Raw genomic sequence first — 27,941 nt, forward strand, 5'->3', positions numbered from 1 at the left:
ATAATTTATTTTTGTAAATAGAATTCATTTATGCAGCGCTTTTGACTAATACTCAATAATGTATGCCAAAAATCTAAGTTTGTATTTTCACTGGATTTCACCAGATGTCAGCAACTACTTTAGAAACAGCCTGACTGACAGCATATACTATGTGAAATACCACTCCAATACTTCAAGAAAGTTTTTAAAAGCAAACCTACTAGCACAAAATTCAAAACTAGAAGCAATGTAAAGATAGTATGGTTTTAATGAACAATTCTAGCAAGAGTTAACTAAGCTAGCCTAAAGAAAGATAGAAACATAATACAAAAAAAAAAAAAAAGCAGAATTAAAGTAAAATAACATAGTGCAAAATTAGTTCACCTTGTTTGGGGTTGCTGTCCTGGAGAAAGGCTGCATACTGTAGGCCTTTCAAAATAAAAACAGAATAATCTTGGTCTCTCTACTATAACTTTGCTCAATATCAGGCAATACACAGAGCTAAAGGGATTTTGTACATGGTCAAACTGTTTATTTGCTATACGACTTATATTATTTTGCAGATGATATCAATTGCTAATCTATGAATGTGCTAATCATAAATGAAAAGACAGTAGCATGCAAACTCAAGAGTCACTACTACTTTAAGAGGAAACTTTTGACACTAACACAAAAACTACCAATGGACATAGAGAAAAATCTCTAAGAATTCATGTGCCATGAAACCTATAATGATGTTAGAAAAACATTTTACTAACAAATTCAGTGCCATTATAAATTTGCACCAGACCATGAATGTATGTGTTATTGATCTGAAACTGGTTCAAGGTGGATTTCTTTTAAAAAGCAGGATGATGAGTGTAAATGTGGTAAACTCAATACTTTACCACAGTGTGAAATTTACACAGGCTGTCTTCAGAACCTAGCAGTTGACATTCCTCTACCTGGAGCAGCCTGCTGACCTACGTCGGTGTCACCGTTTACAGCATGTGGTTAGGACTCTGGAGCCAGACTGGCTCAAATCCCGGCTCTGGCACTCACAGGCTGTGTGATCTGGGGCAGAAGACTTAGCTTTCCTATTTATCATTTTCTGTCTGTAAAATGAACAAAATAATAGTGCCTAGTTTACAGGGTTTTTGTAAGGATCAAATCAGTTACTATGATCAGTAAGTCTTAGCTGGTGTTATTAATGTGGTTTATTTACTATAGCCCAAAAAATAGGAATTAAGTCACAAATGATGTGACGCTTGTAGCTATACATGTGCGATTTCTTTTTCAGGACTTTAAGTTCACTATGACAGCTGACTCACAACATTTCTGTACGCTAGATGGACCAAGAAATATCACTAGCTCACTTTAGAGATAACACTGAAGCAAGAGGGCTCAGTGGGAGAAACGTGTCTGGAACCTAGGCCTTTGGAACCAGAATCCACCCTCATCATATTCAAAAGAGACTCTAGCTTTTAAAGCTATTCCCTATTTCTGTGTAATGAGCAGATAAATCTTACATTATCAAATATGTGTTTGATGTGGTATTTTAACAAAGACACAATGTGAAAATTCTCTACAATTCTAGGTTTAGTTTAATTCTGTTAATAAATTCAGTTAATCATTGAGAGGCAAGAATTTGATAATTAAATATTTCCAGTAATTTTAAATATTTTTTAAACATTACAACATTGCTTAGTAAAACAATTTACAGAAGGAGAAAAAAAAGAACTCTCTCTCTCTCTCTCACACACACACACACACGCACACTCTCAATATAAGCTGAAAAGTTTCTAACAGGATAGCATGACCCAAAACATTCTATTGAATAAAATGGAAATTCTTGACCAAAGCAAGAATAATTTCTAAGTATAAGTACATTACAGTTTGAATACACATAGCCTGTAGTATAATTGGTTTTTAATTAATTAATAATCGCCAATACTTAGAAATAAATTATTATATTTTTGTATCTGAGACCGGTAAGAGGCCTTTGGAAGAAAGAAAAGTGTAGTTCTGCACATAATTAACAAAAATATAATCAAATATATTTCACTTAAGAAAAATCAACAGTATCCCAGGGGCATCAAGTTTTGTACTCAGGGCACTTAAAACATCAATCAATTTATGAGTATAATTATAATAAGAAAAATGCAAACATCTCAACTTAAAAAGAAATCTTACTTCACTCTGCCATATGAAGTGAGCTGGGAGAGTCAAGCTGTTTGAATTCCACAGGCCTCTCTCAATATTTTTTCAAGAACAAATCAAGGGAGCACTTCTTGCCATGGCTGTTCAATGGTGTTATTTCTTGGGAATAAGACATGAATCCAATCCCACCTTGTATCTAAAAGATGTGAGCTAAGCTTCAAAAGATAGATAAACCAGCGCTCCTTTCAGAATGGTCATTCTGAATTGGGAGAAGCAGGTGACAGGAAAAAGTGTCTATCTTGCCTATCGTGTCTATCTGTAAATTAAGACTCAATTCACTGATCCCCAATACCACATGTTAATCTCTTCAAGAAACCACAAAACATGTATTTTCATTAACTATGCTTCTTAAATGGAGTCAAAGGGCTGTCCTGGTGGCACAGTGGTTAAGTTCACACACTCCACTTTGGTGGCCTGGGGTTCATGGGTTCTGATGGCAGGTGTGGACCTACGCCACTCATCAGCCATGCTGTGGTGGTGTCCCACATACAAAATAGAGGAAGACTGGCACAGACGTTAGCTCAGGGACAATCTTCCTCAAGCAAAAGAGGAAGACTGACAACAGATGTTAGGTCAGGGCCACCTCCCTCACTGGAAAAAAAAAAAAAAAAAAAAAAAACCCAAAAAAACCCACAGGTGCCAAACCCTTAAACAAATGAGAAAAGGCAAAAAATACAGAATTAATTCTACCTTTTCATTTATGCCTAGTTTAAAAGTCATACAAGGTCCTGCTTATTGTTAGGACAAACTGGGTTATGTGAAAAGAAAGTACTCAGACTGAAGCTGGACAGCACAGCCAGCCCTGACCTCACATCTGCAGTTGCTCTTGAATCATAAGTAGCCAAACTGGCAGAAGGGGTCTAACCAAAGATCAGATGTGGTCTGATGCATGATTTCTGAACTGGCATTAACTATGAAAGAAGAAATGAGACCCTGAGTCCAGATTTGTCAGGTAAGTAAAGAAAGCAGTAGTTTCATAGTAAATGTCATTTTTTCACACTTTTAAGTCATTCTCTACACTGGTGTCCAAATCATTTAACGTCAGATCGAAAGTGTCTTTCAAATATTAGGGTAGAGTGATAGCTTTGTGCCAGGGATGGTCAATAAAGTTGGAAGTCACCAAATAAATAACAACTACTTCAATATCAAAACACATATTTGATATGCTTTATCTGCAAATGATCTGTAACTTAAGGTTACCTGCCCTACTAGATTACATTAAATATTTTTTATAAGACCTTCCTATCTTTAGGGAGCACCTTATGAGTAAAGAGTTTAACTCATAACAAATTAACTGTGTTTATTATGAAGGATGCTACTAAATACCAACAGCTCAGCCCAGCAAACTGTAAAATTCTGCTCGAGAAATAAATTTCTCAAGTTGTTAGAATAAAGGACATGAAATATTGTTATCAGATATGAATTGAATGTAGACGTCCATGTACATTTCTTTAGAGCAGGTAGATGATGAAGCACTCCACGAGAATACATAGCATTTCTTTAAAAAATCAAAAGAAAAAAGCCTTGATATAACAAAATGTTGAATGGTCAGACATCACAAAGTTTCACTCTGCCCTGGTCTATTGGCCTCTTACCAAAATAATTTCAGAAGTAATGAAAACCATCTCTAAAAGAATTATTTGGATCCTATGAGTGAATATTAATGACACATAAATCTGGAAGTTTTAGATGATCAGAGAAAATTTATTAACAGTATTTCCCAGGTTAAGCAAGATTGTCATTTAAAAAATTGGTTGGTTCATATACTTTTGCTTATTTACTAATATTTAAGCAAAGCACTTGAAATTGAGAGTGGCCTCATTTTTAATAACTACATTTTTCATTCTATGTCAAATGGACATATTTAAAATATCACCACGAAGATGCTTATTTATTACCTAATTTTATCATAGTTTCTCCAAATGAATTAACACTTCAAAATGGCTATAAATGATGGGTGAGACTGGCATCTCAAAATGTCTAAAAATCACTCTAACCTAATACAAGGAATCTGAGTAAAATGGAGGCCACTGTCTTTGACTTATACAGGCTTCCTTTTTAACAGATTATATATAATTATATCCTGACATGTTATTAAAGTTAGGCTTTTATTATATGATTGCTGGATTTAATAAAAATAATGTTACTCGAGATATGCATATTCTTCAATTGTATCAAGTTTTCAAAAATAAGCATGGAAAAAAGGTAGCAGAGGTGTAATAAAAACGTGACACCAACAAACTCTTTGCTCAACTCTAGCTGAGTGGCATAAAGAAAGCTACACTCTTTCTCACCATAATTGTGGAAGCAAAGACAAAGAGAGCCCAGTCTCTTTCCTAATGCAAAAAAGGATTTCTATCAAGGGATATAACTCGTAGGACTTATCAAGAGAAATCAACTTTTTCCCCACCTGTGTGCTACAGCTACTATTTTTAGAGGCTACAGAAGGAAAAGAAGAAGAGCTTCACTATCCATTTTCAAGTGACAGAACTTCCTGAAAAAAGAATATTTGTAAGTCTGAATTAAGGTTTAAAAATGAATAAACAAAAAATTATAAACCTTTCCTTCCCAAGGTCATATATATATATATATCTACTTGATTTTTTCTTCTCCTGATGTGGGGTCAGAAAGTCAACAAGGTGAATAATAATGTACATCTTTTTTTTTTTTTTTCCTTTTCCTCCCCAAAGCCCTCCGGTACATAGTTGTATATTCTTAGTTGTGGGTCCTTCTAGTTGTGGCATATGGGATGCTGCCTCAGCATGGCCTGATGAGTGGTGCCATGTCCGTGCCCAGGATTCAAACTGGCAAAACCATGGGCCGCCGCAGCAGAGCACACAAACTTAACCACTCAGCCACGGGGCTGGCCCCTAATGTACATCTTTCAATGTAAAATCTCAAGTTTTTAGAGGCATCATATCATATACAAGCTAGAAACATTACAAAGGGGGGTCCCAGACTCCAAGGTCAGCGTGCAGGGCTGTCACCAGCCCACAGAGTACCTTTGTGCAAATTAGATAAGGCGATCCTTCCTTAAGACTCACTTTGTTAGGATAAGACACTTTATCGCCATATGCTAGAGAACTGCTGAATAAACATACAAGTATATGATGTCTGACAAGTGAGTGACACTTCCTAAGTTGTACAGTTCACAACTGGCTCTCATACTCAATGGCCTGCATACACGGGCCACACAGTCCCTACAAACACACAGAGCTGGCCAGTGTGACATGCTTGTGCTGTGCCAAGAGTGACGCATATCAGTTGTGGGTCCTTCTAGAGTACTCTTAGGGAATGAAAGTTGAGCACATGACAGCCCCTGGGTAGCTAGGTGGTACACCAGCCACAGTTATGAGATATACATATAATTAGTCTCATCATTTTACAGATCCAGCATCGTAAAGGAAAACCTCTTTACAAATCTCCTTGTGCCTGGGGATACAGGTTGAAAAGTAAAAAGACCATAATGAGAATTTTTATTTGTATGGTTAGTAAGAAATTTGTGCTTTTGCTACACTATATAGGCATTTCTTGTTTTAAGCATATTTATTCACTGGTCAAAAAATTGCTCTGAGTACACAGTTGTATGCTTTATATAGATAATCTCATTTAATCCTTAAAACAATCAAATGAAATAGATATTAATATACCATATTACAGCTGAGGATCGGAGGTTAAGAAATTTCCTCAAGGTCACACAACTAAATAAATGCTTGAGATGAGACTGAAAAGCCCTTTCTTTTGTAACATATAAGACCTTACCTCTTTCTACTACATTACACTGCCTTTGGATTTTTAATATTTGCATATTGTATAAACAAGGCACAATTTTTATATACTCAGGTGTATTTATATCATAAATGCATACTTTGTATAAAAATGTGAATAAGAACCAACCAGAATTAATAAAATCTGTACACTGGTTGTATGCTTTACATGTAAGATTTCATCTAGAAAAAAGAAAAAAGAGAAAGATGATGCTACAAATACATACAGTAAGGACATGTAAAAATAAAAGATATTATACAGAACCTAATTAGTGGCAAATGTATAATAGCTCATTAATGCTTGTTGAATTAAACTGAGCAAATAAACTTCAACTTGAAGAGGAAGAAAGCATATGGAAAAGCACAAATCTAAAAAGCAAGGAGAAATAAAATCAGTTTTATGAAAAAATGAATACATGACCCACAAACCAAAATCTTGTAGATTAAGTTACATTTACTATTGGTTAATTACTGTGTAAATTTCAGAAATTATCAGTATAGCCTTCTAGACTAAATCCGTAAGTTTCTAAGTGTTTGGGGATTGAAAATTTTATGTTATCTGGACTATTTTGAGTATATAATAAGCTATCAATTATCAGTGGTCCTCATTTAAATGTCTGATGTAGACAGACTTACATCACTTGATATTGTTATTATTATTATGGCTTGGGACCCAAAGTTTCTTTATTGGCAACAAAGATTACCTTTCTGTAAGGAAGTCAACAGAAAAATTATTCTGATATAAACATTTTCACTTAAGTTTTCAAGAACAATAGAGTACACAAATCAAATAATACCAGTGACATTAAGCATTTTTTCTTCCATGTTTTCTTTTTGTTGATAATGTGATTTTTCTTTCCTGAAACTTTGAAGGCAGAGATTAAAATGACAAAAACTGAGGTAAAATGGAAGCACTTCTGTATTAATTTATAACTTATCATACCTGCTTCCATGTACTAACTCCCCCCAGACAATGTGTTACCACTTCATTGCTCTCAGACCTGACAGGTGAGTGTGTGTTTGCTGTCTCATCTGCTGTGGAGCCAGAAAGGGAAATATGATCCAAAGTTTTTGGGAAGTATTTCCACAAAGAATCAGTTTTAAGATTTTGTCTTATTTTTCAGATTTTAAAGAATTCATGATAAAACACCCTCAAAATACCTAATTATTAAATCCATTTCTATGAGAAACTAAAAAAATTAATGTCTATTATACTTGAAAACTATCATCTTAAATAATGTTCCTTTGCAAAAATTAAGATTTTTCCAATCAAACTATTAGAAATATCAAAAGCAAATAGGTAGGAAGATAGAAATATTACACATGAAACCAATCTTTACATTAGAACAAAATGTACTTCTCAATGACACCAAGAGGAAACAGAAGACTAAAATATCATAACCTAAGAGTCAAAGTAAGAACCAGGTAAAAATATAAAGAAAATCAACTTTGTCTTTCCTATGATTTCTGTGCAAGTGCCACAAAACCAGCTGTTGTCATTGTGTGTGGAGACAGTGGCCAGGGGAGCCTACCACCTGGAACCTCTGTGCTCTGCACACCTAGCTGAAGGGCGGCTCTGGGCTCTGCCGTCACCCACCCTGAAGAGAGACGCTCAGCTGAGAAGACAGCTGACCCCTTTCAATCTGTCCAGACAGCATCAACATTACCCTGTATTGAAACATTTTCCTTTTTACTAATATTTATTGAAGAAAACACTTAGGAATACCATTAATTGTGTGTACATTTAAAGGGCTTTTGTTTGTTTTGTTTTTGGATTCAAGATAAGCTAGACAGAGAAAGCAAGCTTGTTGTAAAAGTGATTTTTCTCCTAAAAAATCAGGGAGCAAAGTCTCCATCTTACCAGTGTAGGTCCTTAACGTTAATAAAAAGTGTTAAAGTGAAACATTACTAAACTTCTGAAAATAAATTTCTATAGGTTGTATTTAAATAATGTTCAAAAACTTAAAGTCAGCATCTCCAAATCTATCGAACAAAAGATACTTACAATCTCATCTCCTGGCAACCAATATCCTTCCTGTTCAATACCAGCTTTGGAACCTTTGCAGCCCACTGTCAGAGTCTCCACAATGAGACCATCCTTCACAGCTAAGCTCAGCTGACGGGTGGTCTCTTTTGGATGCATACCGTGGACTCGAGACATATACCTGAACACAGAGGAAAAAAAGATTTAAAAATATCTTAGTACTAAAAAATAAAAATGAGAAAAAGAAATAAAATAGAGGTGACTTATTTCTTTTATTATGACTTGTACTAATGGGAGCCCTGCTGGAATGGAGGGAGAGAGGGAGAGTTCTGAATACTTAACTCTTTCAATTATCATAGTATCTTAAACCTTAATTCTATTTCGTATATTTAGAGGAATATCTGTTCAAAATAATCCCAAACCAGCAAATATAAATCACTTAACAGATTTTAGATAACATCCCATTTAGTTCTAGCCTCTGGAGCAATTACCACTAATTTCCACTCTGCAGACTCTAAATTTAAAAGTTTATAATCTCCAGCCACAGGACTTTAGAATGTAAAATACTTTTACTCAAAACTTAAGAAATGACACCAAAGAAAATATAGGAATTACATGAGTGGTTGTCCACATATAAAGAAAACAAGAATGCACATTGGATCAATAAGGCAAGAACGTGCTTTTCAGTGAAATATGCTGTGGACTGGATCACTAAAGCATACAAGTGCTCTCTGAGTTACATGGGCCAGCTCTGGTGGCCTGGTGGTTAAGTTCAGCGCGCACCACTGTGGCAGCCTGGGTTTGGTTCCCGGGAGTGGTCTACACCCATCTGTTAGCAGCCATGCAGTGCTGGCGGCCCACATACTAAAAACTAGAGGAAGATTGGCATAGACCTTAGTTCAGGGCGAATCTTCTTCAGCCAAAAAAAAAAAAAAAAATTAGTGTTTGAAACATACCCTGGACCATAGAGAATAATGGTGCAGATTCCCTTGTATTCATCAATTATATTGAACTCTTGTTAACATTTGGGAAATTTGCTTCATATCTTTTTTTATTTTTTAAGGAAATATAAGGTTATAGATACAGTTGAATTTGTGCCATTTTCCATTCCACCCTAAACAAACTCCAACACCCTCTACCAGTAAACGTCTGGGCATCAAAGAGTCCTTTGGATATCCAGATACAAAAACATAATATGAGACAAACCACAACGGCCTCAGACTCTCCAGAGAAACATTCCATGCTGGAAGACGGGGAACAAAGCCCATGAGTCCTCGAGGAAATTAAGCAGGACAAGAATTTTATATCCAATTAATCTGTCATTTAAGTCTCAAAGCATTCAAAACAAATCATCTTGAAGATGCAAGAACTCATCACTGAAGAACCTTCTAAGCTCAGGGGACGAATTTCAACAGGAAAAGCAAATCCCCAGCAGAAGGAGTGATGGCGAGAATTCTGTGTCTCAGTCTCTGGACGAGAACTGTTTTCTGTTTAGGAGATAACTAACTTTTAAACAAGTGCCTGCTTTCTCTGCCCATGCAGTTAACTGAGGGCTAAAAGAAAGAGACAGATGGGGAGTGTGGCTGATGTCGTGTTGGCTATACAGACAAAGGTCAACACTAACAAAAATAACCAACTGAAGTTTGGAATGTGGGGAAGGGACATGGGCAAAAGGGAAAATGTACTATTCCTCACTGTTCACGGTAGGGAGACAATAGAATTACCACAGGAATTAAGCATATTATTTACGTTTACAAAGGTACCCTTAGAACAAAAACTCTAATGTTCTAAATTATCTGAAGAAACTCATAAAAAACACATTAAATAGTGTAATACATAAAATGCATACATGTAATACACAAAACACATACATGTAACACATAAAATACATTATGTAGTAAAACATAAAAACAACAAAAGAAACAATAAAACAAAAAGGATACGAAATATGATGAGAGGACCAAAACCAAAGAAGTTCGTCTTTTAACTCAACAATTAAAAGAAAAAAACAGACTGAATCACAAAAAATATGCTGTCTACAGGAGACATATTGAAAAGTGACTCATTTAGAAAGAATGGGCAAAGGCATATCATAAAAACTCAACCCAAATGAAGCAGAGTCAACACTGCAATGGAAAGCATTTGGAATTCAGGGCAAAAATCACTTTAAAAAACACAAACAGGGCATAGACAGTTATAAAGCAAAAACTATAATAATAAAGGAAATATCGACAATACAGAATTATGAGACTTTAATTCACTCCTCTCAGTCCACAAAAACATCTACTAGACAAAATTACGTATGGATACAGAAGATCCAATTAATAAGACAAATCCAGTTGAAATTATTCTGAAACCCCAAAAATACCTTCAGTAGGTCCAAGAAACATTCTATCAAGTTTAGCGTAAAATCAGCCACAAAAACAACCTTAATAGATTCCCAAAGTGATACAGACATTTGCTAGTGCCACTGAAATTAAACCAGATATTAAACCATTGAATTAAAAAGGTTATCTAAAAGTTGCAAAAAAATCTAAAAATAATTAAAAAGCTAAAGCAGTGCCAGCTGAAAAACAAAAATTGTAAAACTAACCAATATTAACCCAAGAGCTCCTTCTTAGGGAAAAATAAAAAAGAGATCAGCTAATCTAATCAAAAATGAAGATACAAAATGCAAAAATACACAAACTAAGAAGTGTTTACAGAGACACAGCCGTACGTAAAGAGGAAATTAAAATAGTCATAAGCAACTATTTGGTCATTTCTAAGTAAAAATATAAGATAAACACTGTGGTTTTCTAGGAAAATATAAATAACCAAAACTTGACCACACACACACACAATTACTTAAAAAGGACACTTTCCAAAGAAATAAATAGAGGAAGTTGGAAAAGAGCTTCCCCAGAAAAACACCAAGTAGGAATACATCTATCAAACTTTTAATGACCAGATAACTCCAACATCATTTAAATTCTTCCAGGACACAATAAAGAAGGAGAAACAAGGAATCTAGGATAATGCTGGTAACAAAACTCCACAAAAACAGCACAGAAAAAAGAAAACCAGTGTCTCACAGAAATACTAGTATAAAATTCTAAATCAAATATTTGAATATACAGTTTAATATTACATATTAATATAAATTAATAAATGTTAATACATTAATATACTCAAATATCAGAATACACCATAGGCAAGTATTAAACTCCAGGATTTCTAGGAAGATTTAATATTTTGAAATCTTCACCCCATTAATAGATCAAAAGTGAGAAATTATGAAGATTTCTCACATTGAAAAGGTATTTAGTAAAATTCTACATCCAGCCCCTAACAAAATAGGAATGAGTAAACACTTCCTTAACCTGATCAGGAATGTTCAAAGACGTCTTTAACACTCTGCTAAAGATGATAACCAACACAGCTGAAATAGAGAAAGAAATGGGGTATAAAAGTTGGGAAGGAGTTAAAATGATCATTATTTGCAGATCTCTTATCTAGAAAACTCAGGAAAATCAGCTGATGCAGTATTTTAAATAATCAAATAATTTAATCAATTATTTACAGTTAGGAGACTTAAAATAAGACAAGATCTCAATTATTTACAGCAGCAATAAGAAACATAAAATACCACTTAATAAATAGAAGAAATGACAAGATCTGTATAAAGAAAATTCTGAAATGATACTGACACAAAAGAAGATGAACAAATGGAAAGATATGCCCGATATTTGGATGGAAGACAACAAAACCCGAACTGCCTCTAAGACAATTTAATTAAATACCACCACAAAGTAGGCAGGTTGATTCTAGAGTTCTGTAGAAAATTAAACAACAACTTCCCAGAAAATTCTTTAAGGGTAATATCACATACTGAAACGGTACAGTGCCAAAGTAAGTAAAATAATGTGGAACTAGTGCATGAAGAGCAGACCAATAGAACAAAACACAAAGTTCAGAAAGAGATCCAAATACACATTTTGATTATAATAAAGGTGGCAATTCACACTAGTGAGGTAATGATTGACTAATCAATGCACGATGTTGGGAGAATAAGCTAGCTAGCTGGAAAAAAGTAAAGATGGAGCCGTATGCACCCATAAATAAACTCTGGATAGGTCAGATTTAAATATTAAAAACAAAACCACAAAATTATTAGAAACAAAACACAGAAGAATAATGGTATGAGAAAAACCTTTCCCAATATGAAACAAAAGCCAGGTGATACAAGAAAAGCCTGAAAAATTTACACAAAATCAGCATTTTCTACATACAAAACAAACACAATAAGCAAAGTTAAAATACAAATGACAACCTGGGAAATATATTTGTTACACATATAACCAAAGACCTAACTTAAATCCTATATAGATTCCTAATACATATAGAACTCCTACTAATTAACAAGAGACCAAGAAATAACCTTTTCTATCTGTCATATTCATAGTCTGACACACTGCGTTGGTGGACGGGGCTCGATGGGAAACACAGCACTGGCGAGGTGTAAATAAGCACCGCCCTGTGGAGGCAAACATGGTGGTAACATCTGCCCAAAACAGAAATGTGCACACTCTTTGAGCCAGCAACTCCACTCCTAGATATTCATCCTATAGATATACTTAGACATGTGTGAAATAATATATATACGAGGAAGAAAATTCATCTTAGCATCGTTGGCAGCAAGAAAAGATTAGAAATAATGTAAACATACATCTTAGGGAACTGGCTAATTTATAGTATAACTATATGATTATTCTATAATCATTAAAATAAATGATGCAGTGTTACAGACATTAAGATGACATAAGCTCTAAGATATATTTTGTTTAAAAAATCATGGTACAGGGTTTACTATCCAAAATATATAAAGAAATCACAACTCAAGAGCAAAAAACCAATCTCATTAAAAAATGGGCAGAAGATCTAAATAGACATTTTTCCAAAGAAGAGAAACAGATGGCCAGCAGATACATGAAAAGGTGTCCAATATCACTAATCAGGGGAATGTCAATCACAACCACAATGAGATAGCACATCAAACCTGTCAGAATGGCTATTATCAAAAAGACAAGAAATAACAAGTGTTGGCGAGGATGTGGACAAAAGCGAACTCTCGTGCACTGGTGGTAGAAATGTAAATTGGTGTAGTCACTATGGAAAACAGCATGGAGGTTCCTCAAAAAATTAAAAATAGAACTATCATATGATCCAACAATCCCACTTCTGGATATTTATCCAAAGAAAACAAAAACACTAATTTGAAAAGATATCTGCACCCCATGTTCACAGCAGCATTATTCACAAGAGTCAAGACATGGAAACAACCTAGTGTCCATCGATGGACAAATGGATAAAGAAAATGTGGTGTGTATATATACACAGAATGGAATATTACTCAGCCATAGAAAAGAATGAAGTGCTGCCATTTGTGACAACATGGAAGGACCTTGAGGGCATATGCTATCATAGATACAGAGAACAGACTGGTGGTTGCCAGAGGCTGGTGCGGGGAGGTTTGGGGGGGCAAATGGGTGAACAGAGTCAAAGGCACAAACTTCCAGTTATAAAATAAGTCATGGAGACGTAACATACAGCATGATGACTACAGCTGATAATACTATACTGCATATGTGAATAGATCTTAAAAGTCTTCACCACAAGAAAAAGAAATTTTTTTTAACTATGTACAGTGACAGATGTTAACTAGATTTACTATGGTGATGATTTCACAATACATACAAATATCAAATCATTATGTTGTGCATTTGAAATATAATGTTATTTGTCAAATATACTTCAATAGAAAAAAGAAAATCGGTGAAAAAAATCATGGTATAAAATGGTACAATTTCTCAAAACCATTATATAATATCTGTTTATGCATAAGAGTTCTTGAGGCATACTCCAGAAACTGTCAAAAGAGGTTACCTCTGAGGGGAACTGAAGACATTTTTTCACAGTATGCTCTTTTGAATTTTGTTTGGGCATCTATTAGCTAAAGACTGTTTTTACTTTAAAAAGTAGCTCCCATTACCATCCCTCCAGCAACATATGATAGCTCCTTTCTCCCACACAAGCTGCCAATCTTGGGCAGTTTCCTCTCTTCCTTTTCAAACTCACCTTGGCTCTTGGTCCTTTACTCATCCATAATAATTTTAGAATCAGTTTGTCGAGGTCCATGAAAGACACTGTTGTGATTTTGATTAATTTATTTGAAGAGGATAAATATCATTATAACATTAAGTCTTTCTTTATTTATATCTTCTTCTATGTCCTTAATAAAGTTTTATAATTTTTTCTATAAAATTCTTGCATATCTTTTTGGTTTTTCCTAGATACCGCATATTTTTTGTTTCTTTTGAAAAAGGTATTTCATTTTAGATAATATTTTTTGCTTGGTGGTTGTTAGGATATACTGAGAAAACTTACTAAACTCTCGTTAGTTTGAAGCGTGTCTGTTTAAGTGAAGTCTATTGAACTTGTCTTTTCCTTTCATGTTGATTAGGATCTCTAGTACAATGTACACCCTATGTATAACAGTGGGCATCCTTGTTTCAGATTTTGCAAGAGATTCTTACAGTAGTTCACCATTAAATGTGACACTTGCCAATGGTTATTGGTAGATTTGTTTTACTGATGTAAACTGTTAAATATAAATACAAATACGATCTTGCTACAGAATAATGGTATCAGTTATTAAGGAAATTCCTTTCCAGCCCCAGTTTGCTGTTTTGTTTAGTTTTTTTAACAAGAATGGCATTACATTTTATTATCCCTTGATATATTTTAATCCACTGAATTTCACCCCACAAATGGGTCTTCTTAGTCACTATGTACTCAAACAGCTACAGAGCATGGATTAAGACACAATAAAAGAAGAGTTTGACTTTATCTTCAGTGATAGTATGCTGGGCTCAACTTCCTTAGCTAAAACAGAACTGAAAAACTAAAGCCACTTATTTTGGTCCTTCAGTCTTGAGTGACTACAAAAGATGTACACAAGGAAGGACTCAGAGCTCTTTTCATAGGGACAGGATGATCAGGGAAGGGTATGGATGAAGGATTAATACTAACTAGAACGTGAGAACCACAGCAATGCAAAAAAATGCTTCCTCCTAGTACTGCTACAGCCTGGATATGCAACAGATCTGAGTTAAGGGCTTTTGTTTTCCAAATGAAAAGTTTGGGTTTAGCCAATTAGAAGGAAGAGTAAGTGATCCAGTAGTCATTAAAAAGTGTCGTCTAAAGGCAAATAACATGTATTCATTATTTAAAATAGCTGTTACATGTGCATTTGAATTTTTTGCAAATACTTGTAGGCACTATTTAACTCCCTTTAAGGCCTTAGATTGACAGGAACTATTTGCTGACCTATCTGCAATTGTAGTCAGAAAAGGTTAGGTGCCACTAGTGGGAGCAGATGACAAAATTATTTTAGATAGTGTCTTGCATAAAACTGGTACTTAATAAATGCTTGCTGAATATATAAATGAGTGTTAGAGAATTTCAATGTGATCTTTTAAAATCTTTTGTTTTAAATTAATTTCAGACTTGCAGAAGAATTGCAAAAATAGTAGAGTTCCCATATACCCTTTACCCAGCTTTTCCTAACATCTTATATAAAATAGTATAATTATCAAAATTTCTCAATTTCTTTTTCTAAAATTGTGCTTATTTTTTAATTTATATATAATTGACATATAACATGTTAGTTTCGGGTGTACAACATAATTCAATATTGGTATATATTGTGACAAGATCACCACAGTAAGTCTAGTTAACATCCAAACATTTCTTAGTTTCTTAATTAACACTGGTACCATGTAGCACACTGGTACTTTAAACTACAGACTTTATCCAGGTTTCACCAGTTTTTCCAGTGTTCTTTTTCTGTCTCATGGATGAATACAGGATCTCTCAATATGTGATTTCATGAGCTTAGAAAACATCCAAAAAGTAAACAGATGATATCATAAAAAAGGAAGAAAAGTGAGTAATAACTACCCTTCCTCAGCAGAAATTATTATAAAGTATTCTATTGGAACAGTGGCAACAACGAGGTTGGTATGGAATTTGATTGTAGCTGACAGTACCAGCAATTTTGAAAAAATGTAGTATGACACAAAAATTTCAAACAAAAGAGCAATACAAAAGCTCAGAATATCTAGAAATAGTTCCAAATACACAAAAATCTAAATATGAAAGGCAAGCATTACAAAAGAAGGGAAAACTTAACAATATTTAGCAAGTAATAGTGGAATAACTAAATAGCAATCTGGATAAAAATAATTTAGATCTACATCACACAAGTTTTGAATGACTTAAATATAATAGAAAAGTAAGAATAAATTAGAACAAAGTATTAGTTAGCTACTTGGGAGACCAATTATGAATTATAACAATGGAAGAAACAAAGGTAAAGATAGATTTAAACATAAAAATTAAGACTGCAAAATATAAGCATAAGAAGACTAAAACAGGAAACAAGGAATTAGCAAAAAGATATACTGAGCACGACAAAGGTTAAATACATACCTATCAACACAGCTGAGGTGCCAGAGGTTTCTTTTTTGTATGTGTGGTCTATGCAATAGGTCCAAAACTTATATGAGCAAAGCAAGACCTTTGGTTTAATATTTACTGTGACAGAAACCATCAGTAAACTGCAAGTCAACAAACACAGCTTATAAAGTAATGTCTAAACTTGAGGAATTCCTTACATTCTCCTACTATTCTCTTCTTTTTTGGAAAAAAAATCTGATTCTGGCACGCATTTTTCTTAAAAACAAGTGAGCCAGAGCACTGAAGATGGTAAGTAAACGAGGACTAACGTCATCTTACTGAGCATTACAGGCTAAGTGTATTGCATAAGCCTTAAGATTGTCCTGAGTTAATCATAAATAAATTCTGAAGGATTGAGCAATTATACAATACCTTAAATATAAAAAGGGTCCCAATCCATTATTCCTTTCCTTAGATTATCAAGTACTCAGGCAGGTTAACTTCAAGTGAAAATACTTATGCTAATAATTCAGGTGACAGTCACTCCAGGTCTCTCATTTTCTTACATTTGCTTATCCATCACAGGGACTTATGTTCTTCAAATAAACAGGCAAAAATACCAATCTGGGTTTGAGATCCATTCACAGTGGCCATCTAGTCTCCTATTCTAATTTCACTTAGCACAAGTCATGAAATAGTATGTAAATGTCTAATATTTAAATGTTATATTCAATTTCTCTGAACTTTTTCAATAACTTTTTAATTTTTGCCCATCCTATCCATCTCCTTTCCTGTAATTTTCCCCACAGTGTCTCTCCTAAGATACTACTTTCTAACTGTTGCCGAGCACTGAAGTATATCCAAGCAACAGAATGCAAAACCCTAAGTTGTTTCATCTCCCTTGAGATAATTCCGCATGTTCTAAGACAAAAAAATATAGTTAATGGTAAGAGCCATTGCTGATTTAACATTTTTATAAAAGTAAGAAACGTCATGAGTCATAATTTCCGAAAAGTAATTATCTATCTTTAACCCTTCTAATAATGACTCAATCTCAGAAATTTGTGTCACATTGTTTGAAATGAATACGCAATCTCATGTCGCTTAATGACAGGGATACCTTCTGAGAAATGTCTGTTAGGCAATTTTGTCATTGTGCAAACTTCACAGAGTGTACTTACACAAATCTAGATGGTAGAGCCGACCATACAGCTAGGCTGTGTGGTACTAATCTTGTGGGACCACTGTCGTATATGTGGTGCATCCTTGACCAAAACATCATTATGTGGTGCATGACTGTATCGTGAGATGGGCACACTAATGAAAATAGTATAAGTATGATCATATCCTGTGGAAGAAAAAATCACCACAAAATGCAATGTTTTCTGTTAATTAAAAAACATAACGAACACCTGTACTGTCCTCTTGTCCCTTACAACAACTTCACACCACTGAGGAGTCTAGAGGCCTTCATTTTGATGGAAATATAACACACTTATTTTAAGTGTATTCTGGATGATCTGGATAAAGTTAGTACTGCTTCATAATGTCAGTACCTAATGGCTCCCAACTGGCCCTGGTGAACTGGCTCAGGGGCTGAAAAAAGACTAAATCGAAACATCATAATCATAAAACTTGATATAAAAATTTAAGTGAACATTGGTCTAATCTCTTAATGCTAAAGGACATTCTGAGTATAAAAGCTACAGCAATAACAAAGGATCCAAATATCTGACTAGATAAGAAATGTGGAATTGCTCCATGACACAAAAACTCCAATTTTTTTCCTAGCCTCTAGAGTATTTACCATTAATTTCCATTCAGTAAATTAAAAGCAAACAATAAAATGCAAAAGCATTCATCACAAATATGACAAAGAGCTTAAATCCTTAAAACACAAAACTCAATAATAAGAAAACTATTTCACCTGTCATGTGAACAAGATATTTAAAATTATTCTCAGTGCTGATAAAGATGCATTAAGACAGCCACTCTCAAGACAGTGCTGTTGAAAATGTCTTTTGGAAAGCATTTTGCATTATGTATCAACACCTTATAGATGATCCTACATTTGACTCAGCTATTCCACTTCTATGGAAATAATTTGAGATGGGACACAAGATTTACATAGAAAAATATTCCTCACATCATGAAATTTTATAGGGGAAAAAAGGATCTAAATGTCCTTAATAGTAAAATAAATTATGGATATAAAATGAGTTATATATCCATACAACAGAACATAATGCAGTTAAAATTGTTTCAAAAAACATAATGGTGGTCAGCAACATGGTGGAGTGAGCTCACCCAGGACTCTCTCCTCTCCGAATTACAACCAAAAGAAGCAACTGCATTCCAACCAAAAGTAATCCTAATAGCACAGAAATCGTCAGAGACCCACAGCAGCCAAATGACGGAGGGCGGAGAGGCTGGAGCCGCCCTTGGAGGAGCTGGAACAGGTTAGGAGAGAACTTCGCTCCCTCCCCTAGAGACTGGGATCGCTGCCGTGGGTGTGGGAAGGAGCGGGAGAGGGGCCACGCATCCGCGGGATCACCCAGGACTCCCACAGACCCGTGGGGCGGAAATCCTCTAATGGGGGAAAGCTTTCGCGTGGGGCAACCCCATCAAGCCAGGGTCCCGGGAACTCAGAGAGCGAGAGCTGATTGGAATCCAGGTCTGCGTGAGAGAAAGTGCCCCTCCTCCCCCAACCCACACTGTGTGCCACCATCACAACTGAAGGCGGAGGGCTCAGAACATGCTGCTCTCGACCCCCATCTAGTGGCGACAGGCTGTAACTGCAGCCGAATAAAGCATCATGTGCAAAAACTGCTCCTCTACCATCCAACAATTTATAAAAGCTCCAGACCAGAAGGAAAACAATAAAAACACAGAATTATGTCCTGAGGACTTAGAAATAGGTAAACTAAGTGAAAATGAATTCAGAGCAGCTATCAGCAAAAAACTCAATGATGTAAAGGGAAATATAGAGAAACAAGTCAACAAGTTCTGGAGTTACTTCACAAAAGAGATTGAAACTATAAAGAAGAATCAATCAGAAATACTAGAGATGAAAAATACAATGGATCAGATAAAACAGAATACCGATTCCCTGAATGTCCATGTAGACACCATAGAGGAGAAAATTAGCATAATCGAAGATAGACAGGCTGAATGGCTCCAGACAGAGGAAGAAAGAGAACTAAGAATTTAAAAAACTGAAGAAAATCTCCTAGAAATAGCTGACTCAATGAGAAAATGCAATTTAAGAATAATAGGAATTCCTGAGGGTGTGGAAAAGGAAAATGGAGCAAAAAGTGTGCTCAACAACATAACAGCAGAGAACTTCCCAACTCTAGGGATTGAGAGAGAAATGTGTGTGGAGGAAGCTTTCAGATTTCCTAGATTTGTCAATGTAAAAAGACCTACTGCAAGGCATATAGTAGCAAAAATGGCAAAAATGAATGACAAAGAAACAATACTCAGGGCAGCAAGGCAGAAGAACATAACCTACAAAGAAACCCCTATCAGACTTTCAGTGGATTTCTCTACAGAAACCTTACAAGCTAGGAGAGACTGGAAAGACATATTCAAAACTTTGAAGGATAAATATCTTCAGCCAAGAATACTCTATCCAGTAAAAATATCCTTCAGATATGAGGGAGAAATTAAATCTTTTCCAGACAAACAAAAGCTAAGGGACTTCACAGCCACAAAACTACCCCTACAAGAAATCCTCAAGAAGGCTCTCATACCTGAAAAAAGAAAAAAAGGGAGAAAGGGGTCACAAAATACAGAGTAGGGAAACAAATAGAACCAGAAGAGGACAGCAAATATTCAACTATAGCATTAGGATAAAGGGAAAGAAATCACCAAAACAAAGACAATCTTATCAATCTAACCACAAACTCACAACACAAGTTGGAATAAGAGATGAAAATAATAATTTAGGAGGGGAGGAGGAAAGGGACTGAAGCAGTTTAGACTAAGGAAATAAGACGCCACCAGAAAATGGACATGTTATACACGAGATTCTGAATACAAACCTCAGGGTAGCCACTAAACTAAAAAACAGAACAGAGACACAAAACATAAATAAGGAAAAAGCTAAGAAACCCAGCATAAGAAATTGCATAAGTCAATGGGTAGGCTAAAATACACAGGACGAGAAACAAAGGAAACACAGGAAAACCAGAAAATGAGCGACAGAATGACAGCATTAAGCCCTCATACATCAATAATCACCTTCAATGTAAACGGCTTGAACTCTCCAATAAAAAGACACAGAGTGGCAAGATGGATTAAAGAACAAGATCCAACAATTTGTTGCCTCCAGGAAACACACCTCAGCTCCAAGGACAAACACAGGCTCAGAGTGAAGGGGTGGAAGACAAAACTCCAAGCTAATAGCAAACAAAAGAAAGCAGGTGCTGCAATACTTATATCAGACAAAACAGATTTCAAGGTAAGGCAGGTAAAGAGAGACATAGAGGGCCAATACATAATAATCAAAAGGACACTTCATCAAGAAGAACTAACGCTTATAAATATCTATGCACCCAACACAGCAGCACCAAAGTTCATAAAGCAACTATTAACAAATCTAAAAGAAGATATCAAAAATAACACAATAATAGTAGGAGACCTCAACATCCCACTCACATCAATGGACAGATCATCCAGACAGAAAATCAACAAGGAAACAGTGGAGCTACACGAAAAGCTAAAACAGTTGGACTTAATAGACATATAGAGAACACTTCACCCAAAAGCAGCAGAATACACTTTCTTCTCAAGCGTGCATGGAACATTCTCAAGGATAGACCATATGTTGGGAAACAAGGTAAGCCTCTACAAATTTAAAAAAATTGAAATAACAACAAGCATCTTCTCCGATCATAATGCTATAAAACTAGAAATTAATTACAAGAAAAAAGCTGAGAAAGGCACAAAGATGTGGAGACTAAACAATATGCTACTGAACAAGAATGGATCACTGAAGAAATTAAACAAGAAATCAAAAAATACCCGGAGACAAATGAAAATGATAACATGCCATACCAAAGCATACGGGATACAGCAAAAGCTGTATTAAGAGGGAAATTCATTGCAATACAGGCACATCTTAACAAACAAGAAACTAAGCAATCTTAAACTACACCTAACTGAACTAGAGAAAAAAGAACAAATAAAGCCCAAAGTCAGCAGGAGAGAAATAATAAAAATCAGAGCAGAAATAAATACTATTGAAACAAACAAGGCAGTAGAAAGGATCAATGAAACAAAGAGCTGGTTCTTTGAGAAGATAAATAAAATTGACAAACCCCTAGCCAGACTTACAAAGAAAAAAAGAAAGAAAGCTCAAATAAACGAAATCAGAAATGAAAGAGGAGAAATAACAGACTCCACAGAAACACAACAGATTATAAGAGAATACTACAAAAAACTATATGCCAACAAAATGGATAACCTAGAGGAAATGGATAAATTCTTACATTCCTACAATCTCCCAAAGCTTAGTCAAGAAGAAGCAGACAATTTGAACAGAACAATCACAAGGAAAGAGATTAAAACAGCAATCAAAAGCATCCCAAAGAATAAAACCTCAGGACCAGATGGCTTTCCCGGGGAACTCTACCAAACTTTCACAGAGGATTTAATACCTATCCTTTTCAATCTATTCCAAAAAGTTAGGGAAGATGGAACACTTCCTAACACATTCTATGAGGCCAAAATCACGCTGATACCAAAGCCTGACAAGGACAACACGAAAAAGGAGAACTACAGGCCAATATCGCTGATGAACATAGATGCAAAAATTCTAAACAAAATTTTGGCAACCAGAATTCAGCAATTCATCAAAAGGATCATACATCATGATCAAGTGGGATTCATACCAGGGACACAGGGATGGTTCAACATCTGCAAGTCAATCAACGTGATACACCACATCAACAAACTGAGGAATAAAAACCACATGATCATCTCAATAGATGCAGAGAAAGCATTTGACAAGATCCAACAGCCATTTATGATGAAAACTCTGAAGAAAATGGGGACAGAAGGGAACCACCTCAAAATAATAAAGCTTATATATGACAAACCCACAGCCAAGCTCATACTCAATGAACAAAAACTGAGCACCATCCCCCTGAAAACAGGAATGAGACAAGGATGCCCTCTATCACCACTCTTATTTAACATAGTACTGGAGGTTTGGGCCAGAGCAATTAGGCAAGAAAAAGGAATCCAAATAGGGAGGGAAGAAGTGAAACTCTCACTGTTTGCAGACGACATGATCTTGTATACAGAAAACCCCAAAGAATCCATTGAAAAACTCTTAGAAGTAATCAACAACTACAGCAAAATTGCAGGATATAAAATCAATTTGCATAAATCAGTAGCATTTCTATACTCTAATAATGAACTAACAGAAAAAGAACTCAAGAACACAATACCATTCACAATCGCTACAAAAAGAATAAAATACCTCAGGGTGATTTCAACTAAGGAAGCAAAAGACCTATACAATGAAAATCACAAGGCTTTTCTGAAAGAAATACATGACGACATAAAGAGATGGAAAGACATCCCATGTACATGAATTGGAAGAATAAACATAGTTAAGTAGAATGTCCATTCTACCTAAAGCAATCTACAGATTCAATGCTATCCCAATCAGAATCCCAAGGACATTCTTTACAGAATTAGAACAAAGAGTCCTAAAATTCATATGGGGCAACAAAAGACCCCGAATTGCTAAAGTAATCCTGAGCAAAATGAACAAAACTGGAGGCATCACAATCCCTGACTTCAAAACATACTACAAAGCTACAGTGATCAAAACAGCATGGTACTGGTACAACAACAGGTGCACAGATCAATGGAACAGAATTGAAAGCCCAGAAATAAAACCAAACATCTATGGACAGCTAATCTTCAACAAAGGAGCTGAGGGCCTACAATGGAGAAAAGAAAGTCTTTTCAACAAATGGTGCTGGGAAAACTGGAAAGCCACATGTAAAAGAATGAAAATTCACCATTCTTTCTCACCATTCACCAAAATAAACACAAAATGGATCAAAGACCTAAAGGTGAGACCTGAAACCATAAGACTTCTAGAAGAAAATGTAGGCAGTACACTCTTTGACATCAGTATTAAAAGGATCTTTTTGGACACCATGTCTTCCCAGAGAAGGGAAACAATAGAAAGAATAAACAAATGGGACTTCATCAGACTAAAGAGCTTCTTCAAGGCAAAGGAAAACAAGGATTGAAACAAAAAAACAACCCACTAACTGGGAAAAAATATTTGCGAGTCATACATCTGACAAAGGTTTAATATCCATAATACATAAAGAACTCACACAACTCAACAACAAAAAATCAAACAACCGGATCAAAAAATGGGCAGGAGACATGAACAGACATTTCTCCAAAGAAGATACACGGATGGCCAATAGGCACATGAAAAGATGCTCATCATCGCTGATCATCAGGGAAATGCAAATCAAAACTACACTAAGATATCACCTTACACCCGTTAGAATGACAAAAATATCTAAAACTAATAGTAACAAATGTTGGAGAGGTTGTGGAGAAAAAGGAACCCTCATACACTGTTGGTGGGAATGCAAACTGGTGCAGCCACTATGGAAAACAGTATGGAGATTCCTCAAAAAATTTAAAATAGAACTACCATATGACCCAGCTATCCCACTACTGGGTATCTAGCCAAAGAACTTGAAGTCAGCAATTCCGAAAGTCCCATGTATCCCAATGTTCATTGCAGCATTATTTACAATAGCCAAGATGTGGAAGCAACCTAAGTGTCCAGCAACTGATGACTGGCTAAAGAAGATGTGGTACATATACACAATGGAATACTACTCAGCCATAAAAAAGAACAAAATTGTCCCATTTGCAAAAACATGGATGGACCTTCAGGGAATTATGTTAAGTGAAATAAGCCAGATAGAGAAGGACAATCTCTGTATGACTCTACTCATATGAGGAATTTAAAAATGCAGACAAAGAGAACCGATTAGTGGTTACCAGGGGAAAGGGGGGTTGCGGGGTGGGCACAAAGGGTGAAGGGGTGCACCTACAACACGACTGACAAAGAATAATGTACAACTGAAATTTCACAAGATTGTAACCTATCATTAACTCAATAAAAATTAAAAAAAAAACCCATAATGGTGTGAGAAAATGCTCAGTTTAATATTAAAGATAATAAAAAGATAAGATTTAAAAGTATATATATGTGTGTATAAATAGAGAGAAAGTTCTGTTAGTAGTGATGGTTGATTAGGTTATTCAGATAATCCTTCCACTGAAAACTAGAAAGCAAACAAAACATTAAAAAATAATTCATTCAATTTAGGAGCATCTGCCAATTCTGGAAGAGGCAACTGAGAGTCTCAGAAGCTAAGTGGAGCTTTTGACAGCCTCACAGGGACAGGGCGACAAAACCTATGGTTCAGACCTGCTGGGAGAGGGAGTCCTGGTAAAAACACACAGACTTTGGGCTGTGATTCTGAGGGACTATGCTTAGGACAGCTAGAAAGAGACTGGTCCACAAAGGCACCAGATCAAGTCAATTTCTAATTAGATTAATGTGACTTCAATAGCTGATACACCTACCAGAAGTAAACACACATTCTAGAGGAAGACAGCATCACCCTAGAGCCTGCATTTCTACCTATCTGTATTTCACACGGGGACCTGGCACACAATCAAAACAGGCATACAAAGTTGCAAGAACATGCAACATGCAAGTATCTATTCGTTTTGCAGGTCCTAGGCTAGAATATAACACATCTTCTTGCATAGTTCTGTCCCTCTCACTAAATACTAGACACAAAACTCTTTATTCACCACAGACCTCCAGAATGACTATCCAGGAAAAAAGGCAACAAAGAGAGGTGAAATTTTTTAGTCTTTTTATATCCTTTTCATAATTCCTGTGTGACCATAACTGCTAAATCTTAATTTCCCCAATCTCTGAACTAGTTAAAAATAATTCACAGTGGTTACTGAATATAGATACACTTCGAAGATTTGGGGGGATTAATAAATAACCACCAAAAAAAAACACCCTTTCCATTATTTTTAATAGTAAAGGCATGAAAAATACTTTTTCTTTCAAAAATTGCTCTATTTTGATTACCCCAAATAGCACACTGTAAATTATTTACCTTAGAACGTGACCTCTATTATTTACATGGTGACTTTAATTAAAATTGGTAAAATAAAATCTTTAGTTATTTTAAAGTTAGGTGGAAACTTAGACATCACTTCCATTACAGGCAAAGTTTTCATTTTGTGGGAAAAACATTTTTCCTCTGATACATATACTATTTATTTTATTGTTAACATGAGTTTCATTTTATCAAAAGGGAAATATTTTAAGTTGAAAAAGTCTCAATTTCAATAATGATGAATTACACATTTTACAGCCTGCTCCTTCTTTTTACATTATTCTCTCAGGTCTATCCAAAAATTGTACTAACTTTTAAAAATGTTCCCAGTTTATAACAATGATACAACTAATGAAAATCCATAGCTGTGTAATGATGCAAAAAATCACCACAGGTTGGAGGATAACGTAGCCGTTTCACACCTGAAATAGAAATATAGTGCAAGTTTTACATTTCAGTTTCCTCTTGGGACACAGCACAGTCAGCACCGGAGCACCACTCTGGCCCACCCTTTACAGAAGAGGAGCACGACTCTGGCCCACCCTTTACAGAAGAGGAGCACCACTCTGGCCCACCCTTTACAGAAGAGGAGCACCACTCTGGCCCACCCTTTACAGAAGAGGAGCACCACTCTGGCCCACCCTTTATAAAAGAGGAGCACCACTCTGGCCCACTCTTTACAGAAGAGGAGCACCACTCTGGCCTACCCTTTATAAAAGAGGAGCACCACTCTGGCCCACTCTTTACAGAAGAGGAGCACTTTCATTAAAGCTGCCTTGGAGCTCAGACAGGACTGGATTCTGCCATCTGACATGAGCTTTGCAACAAATATAAATGGTCAATGTTATGGAAACTCCAGGAATACATTTCTTTCTGGGTTTTAGTACTATTGGAAACAGCTATGGTTCACCTCAGCGATTGACTCCCTAATGGGCATTATTAAAATTTGACGCTCCCCTTTGGACTAGCCTCTAGAAAATGGAAAGCCAGGTTTGTAACATCCTTAACAAGTTGTGGTGCTTCATGGAAAACCTTCCTCTGTTAGCTTTCTTTCTGACTCGACTTTATGTTCGAACCTCATTTCTCTTTTCCTCAGCCTTCTCTCTCTGCTCATACATTATCTTACTCTACTTACATCTTTTTCTAAATGTCACCAAAATATTTTTGGAACAAAGGAAGTTCTAATAAAATATACTGTGTATATTTATTTGATATACATATATGAAAACAATGCACACACACACACACACACATACTGAATACCACCCACCTTCTACCTTTTTTTCCTGGACTGTCTAGTTCACATGTTGTACCAGTATAGCTACTAATAGCACTCTTTTACACTTACCCAATTACAGGCTTTCTACTTTTGCGTATTTGTCCAAATAACACATCACCTATACCTGTACATGAAAGTACACTGCAGCTTTTATCAGAATAGCCCCCAAATGGAAACATCCCAAATGTCCATCAGCAGGCGAATGGATTTTAAAAACTGTGTTATGTCCATATAATGAAATTCTACTTAGCAATGAAAAAGAATGAGCTACCAATATATGCAGCAAAACAATCTCAAAACATGCTGACCGAGAAAAGCTTATCATGAATGTATGATTCCATTTATATAAAATTCTAGAACAAGCAAAGCTCATCACTGCGACAGAAAGCAAATCAGTGATCACTGGGGCTTAGGGCAGGTGAACTCACCACAAAAAAGTACAAAAGGACTTCTCAGAGTGATGAAAACTTCTACATCTTGATTAAGACAGTGGTTACACAGGGGCATTAATTTGCAGATAAAGGAAGGAAAGTGACTTCCTCAAGAAAACAGAGCTAGTTATAGGATAGCTGATATTAGAACTAGTCTAGTTCTATTAAAGCTTTCAAAGCTTTCAGTTGAAAGGACAACTGGCTGCAGGAAAATAGCCTACATTCACTTAACTTTTTACAAGTATCATTGAAGACTGCTGAGTGAATACCATGTGCCAGTCACCATTTTTTGGTGCTTGGCACGCACCGATACACCAAACAGAAAAAGATCCTTACCTGTCAAGCCTCTAAAGTTTAAATTCTAAAGCAGAAGGCAGACTTCTTATACAGAGAAAAATAAAACTGGATCCTTTCCTACCACCAAATAAGAATAGAATGACAGATGAATTAAAGATCTAACAGTGAAAGGTAAAACTATAAAGTTAATAAAAGAAAACGTAGAATATTCTTGTGGCCTTATTAAGAAGAAGAATTCGTTAAATAAAATTTCAAAAGCACAAAACGTTAGGCAAAAATATTAAATGTGATCATATCAAAATTAAA

At 35.5% G+C, this 27,941-nt stretch overlaps 1 protein-coding gene across 50 annotated transcripts in view; it reads right to left on the bottom strand.

Annotated features, from left to right (window-relative positions):
* The window catches only part of ZMYND11 (zinc finger MYND-type containing 11), a 117,231-nt gene that overhangs the window by 37,917 nt on the left and 51,373 nt on the right, over nucleotides 1–27,941 (bottom strand). For 32 of the 50 annotated variants that reach the window (XM_070501224.1, XM_070501206.1, XM_070501214.1 and 29 more), the window contains one exon: nucleotides 7,951–8,110. In XM_070501224.1, the coding sequence (XP_070357325.1) occupies nucleotides 7,951–8,110 (160 nt within the window). Of the gene's footprint in view, nucleotides 1–363; nucleotides 409–7,950; nucleotides 8,111–8,885; nucleotides 8,970–27,941 lie in introns of those variants that run through there. The other 18 variants (XM_014856233.3, XM_070501203.1, XM_070501232.1 and 15 more) reach the window with 2 other exon arrangements.

Source organism: Equus asinus, chromosome 29 (genome assembly GCF_041296235.1).
Source record: "Equus asinus isolate D_3611 breed Donkey chromosome 29, EquAss-T2T_v2, whole genome shotgun sequence".
Classification (NCBI taxonomy): Eukaryota; Metazoa; Chordata; class Mammalia; order Perissodactyla; family Equidae; genus Equus; species Equus asinus.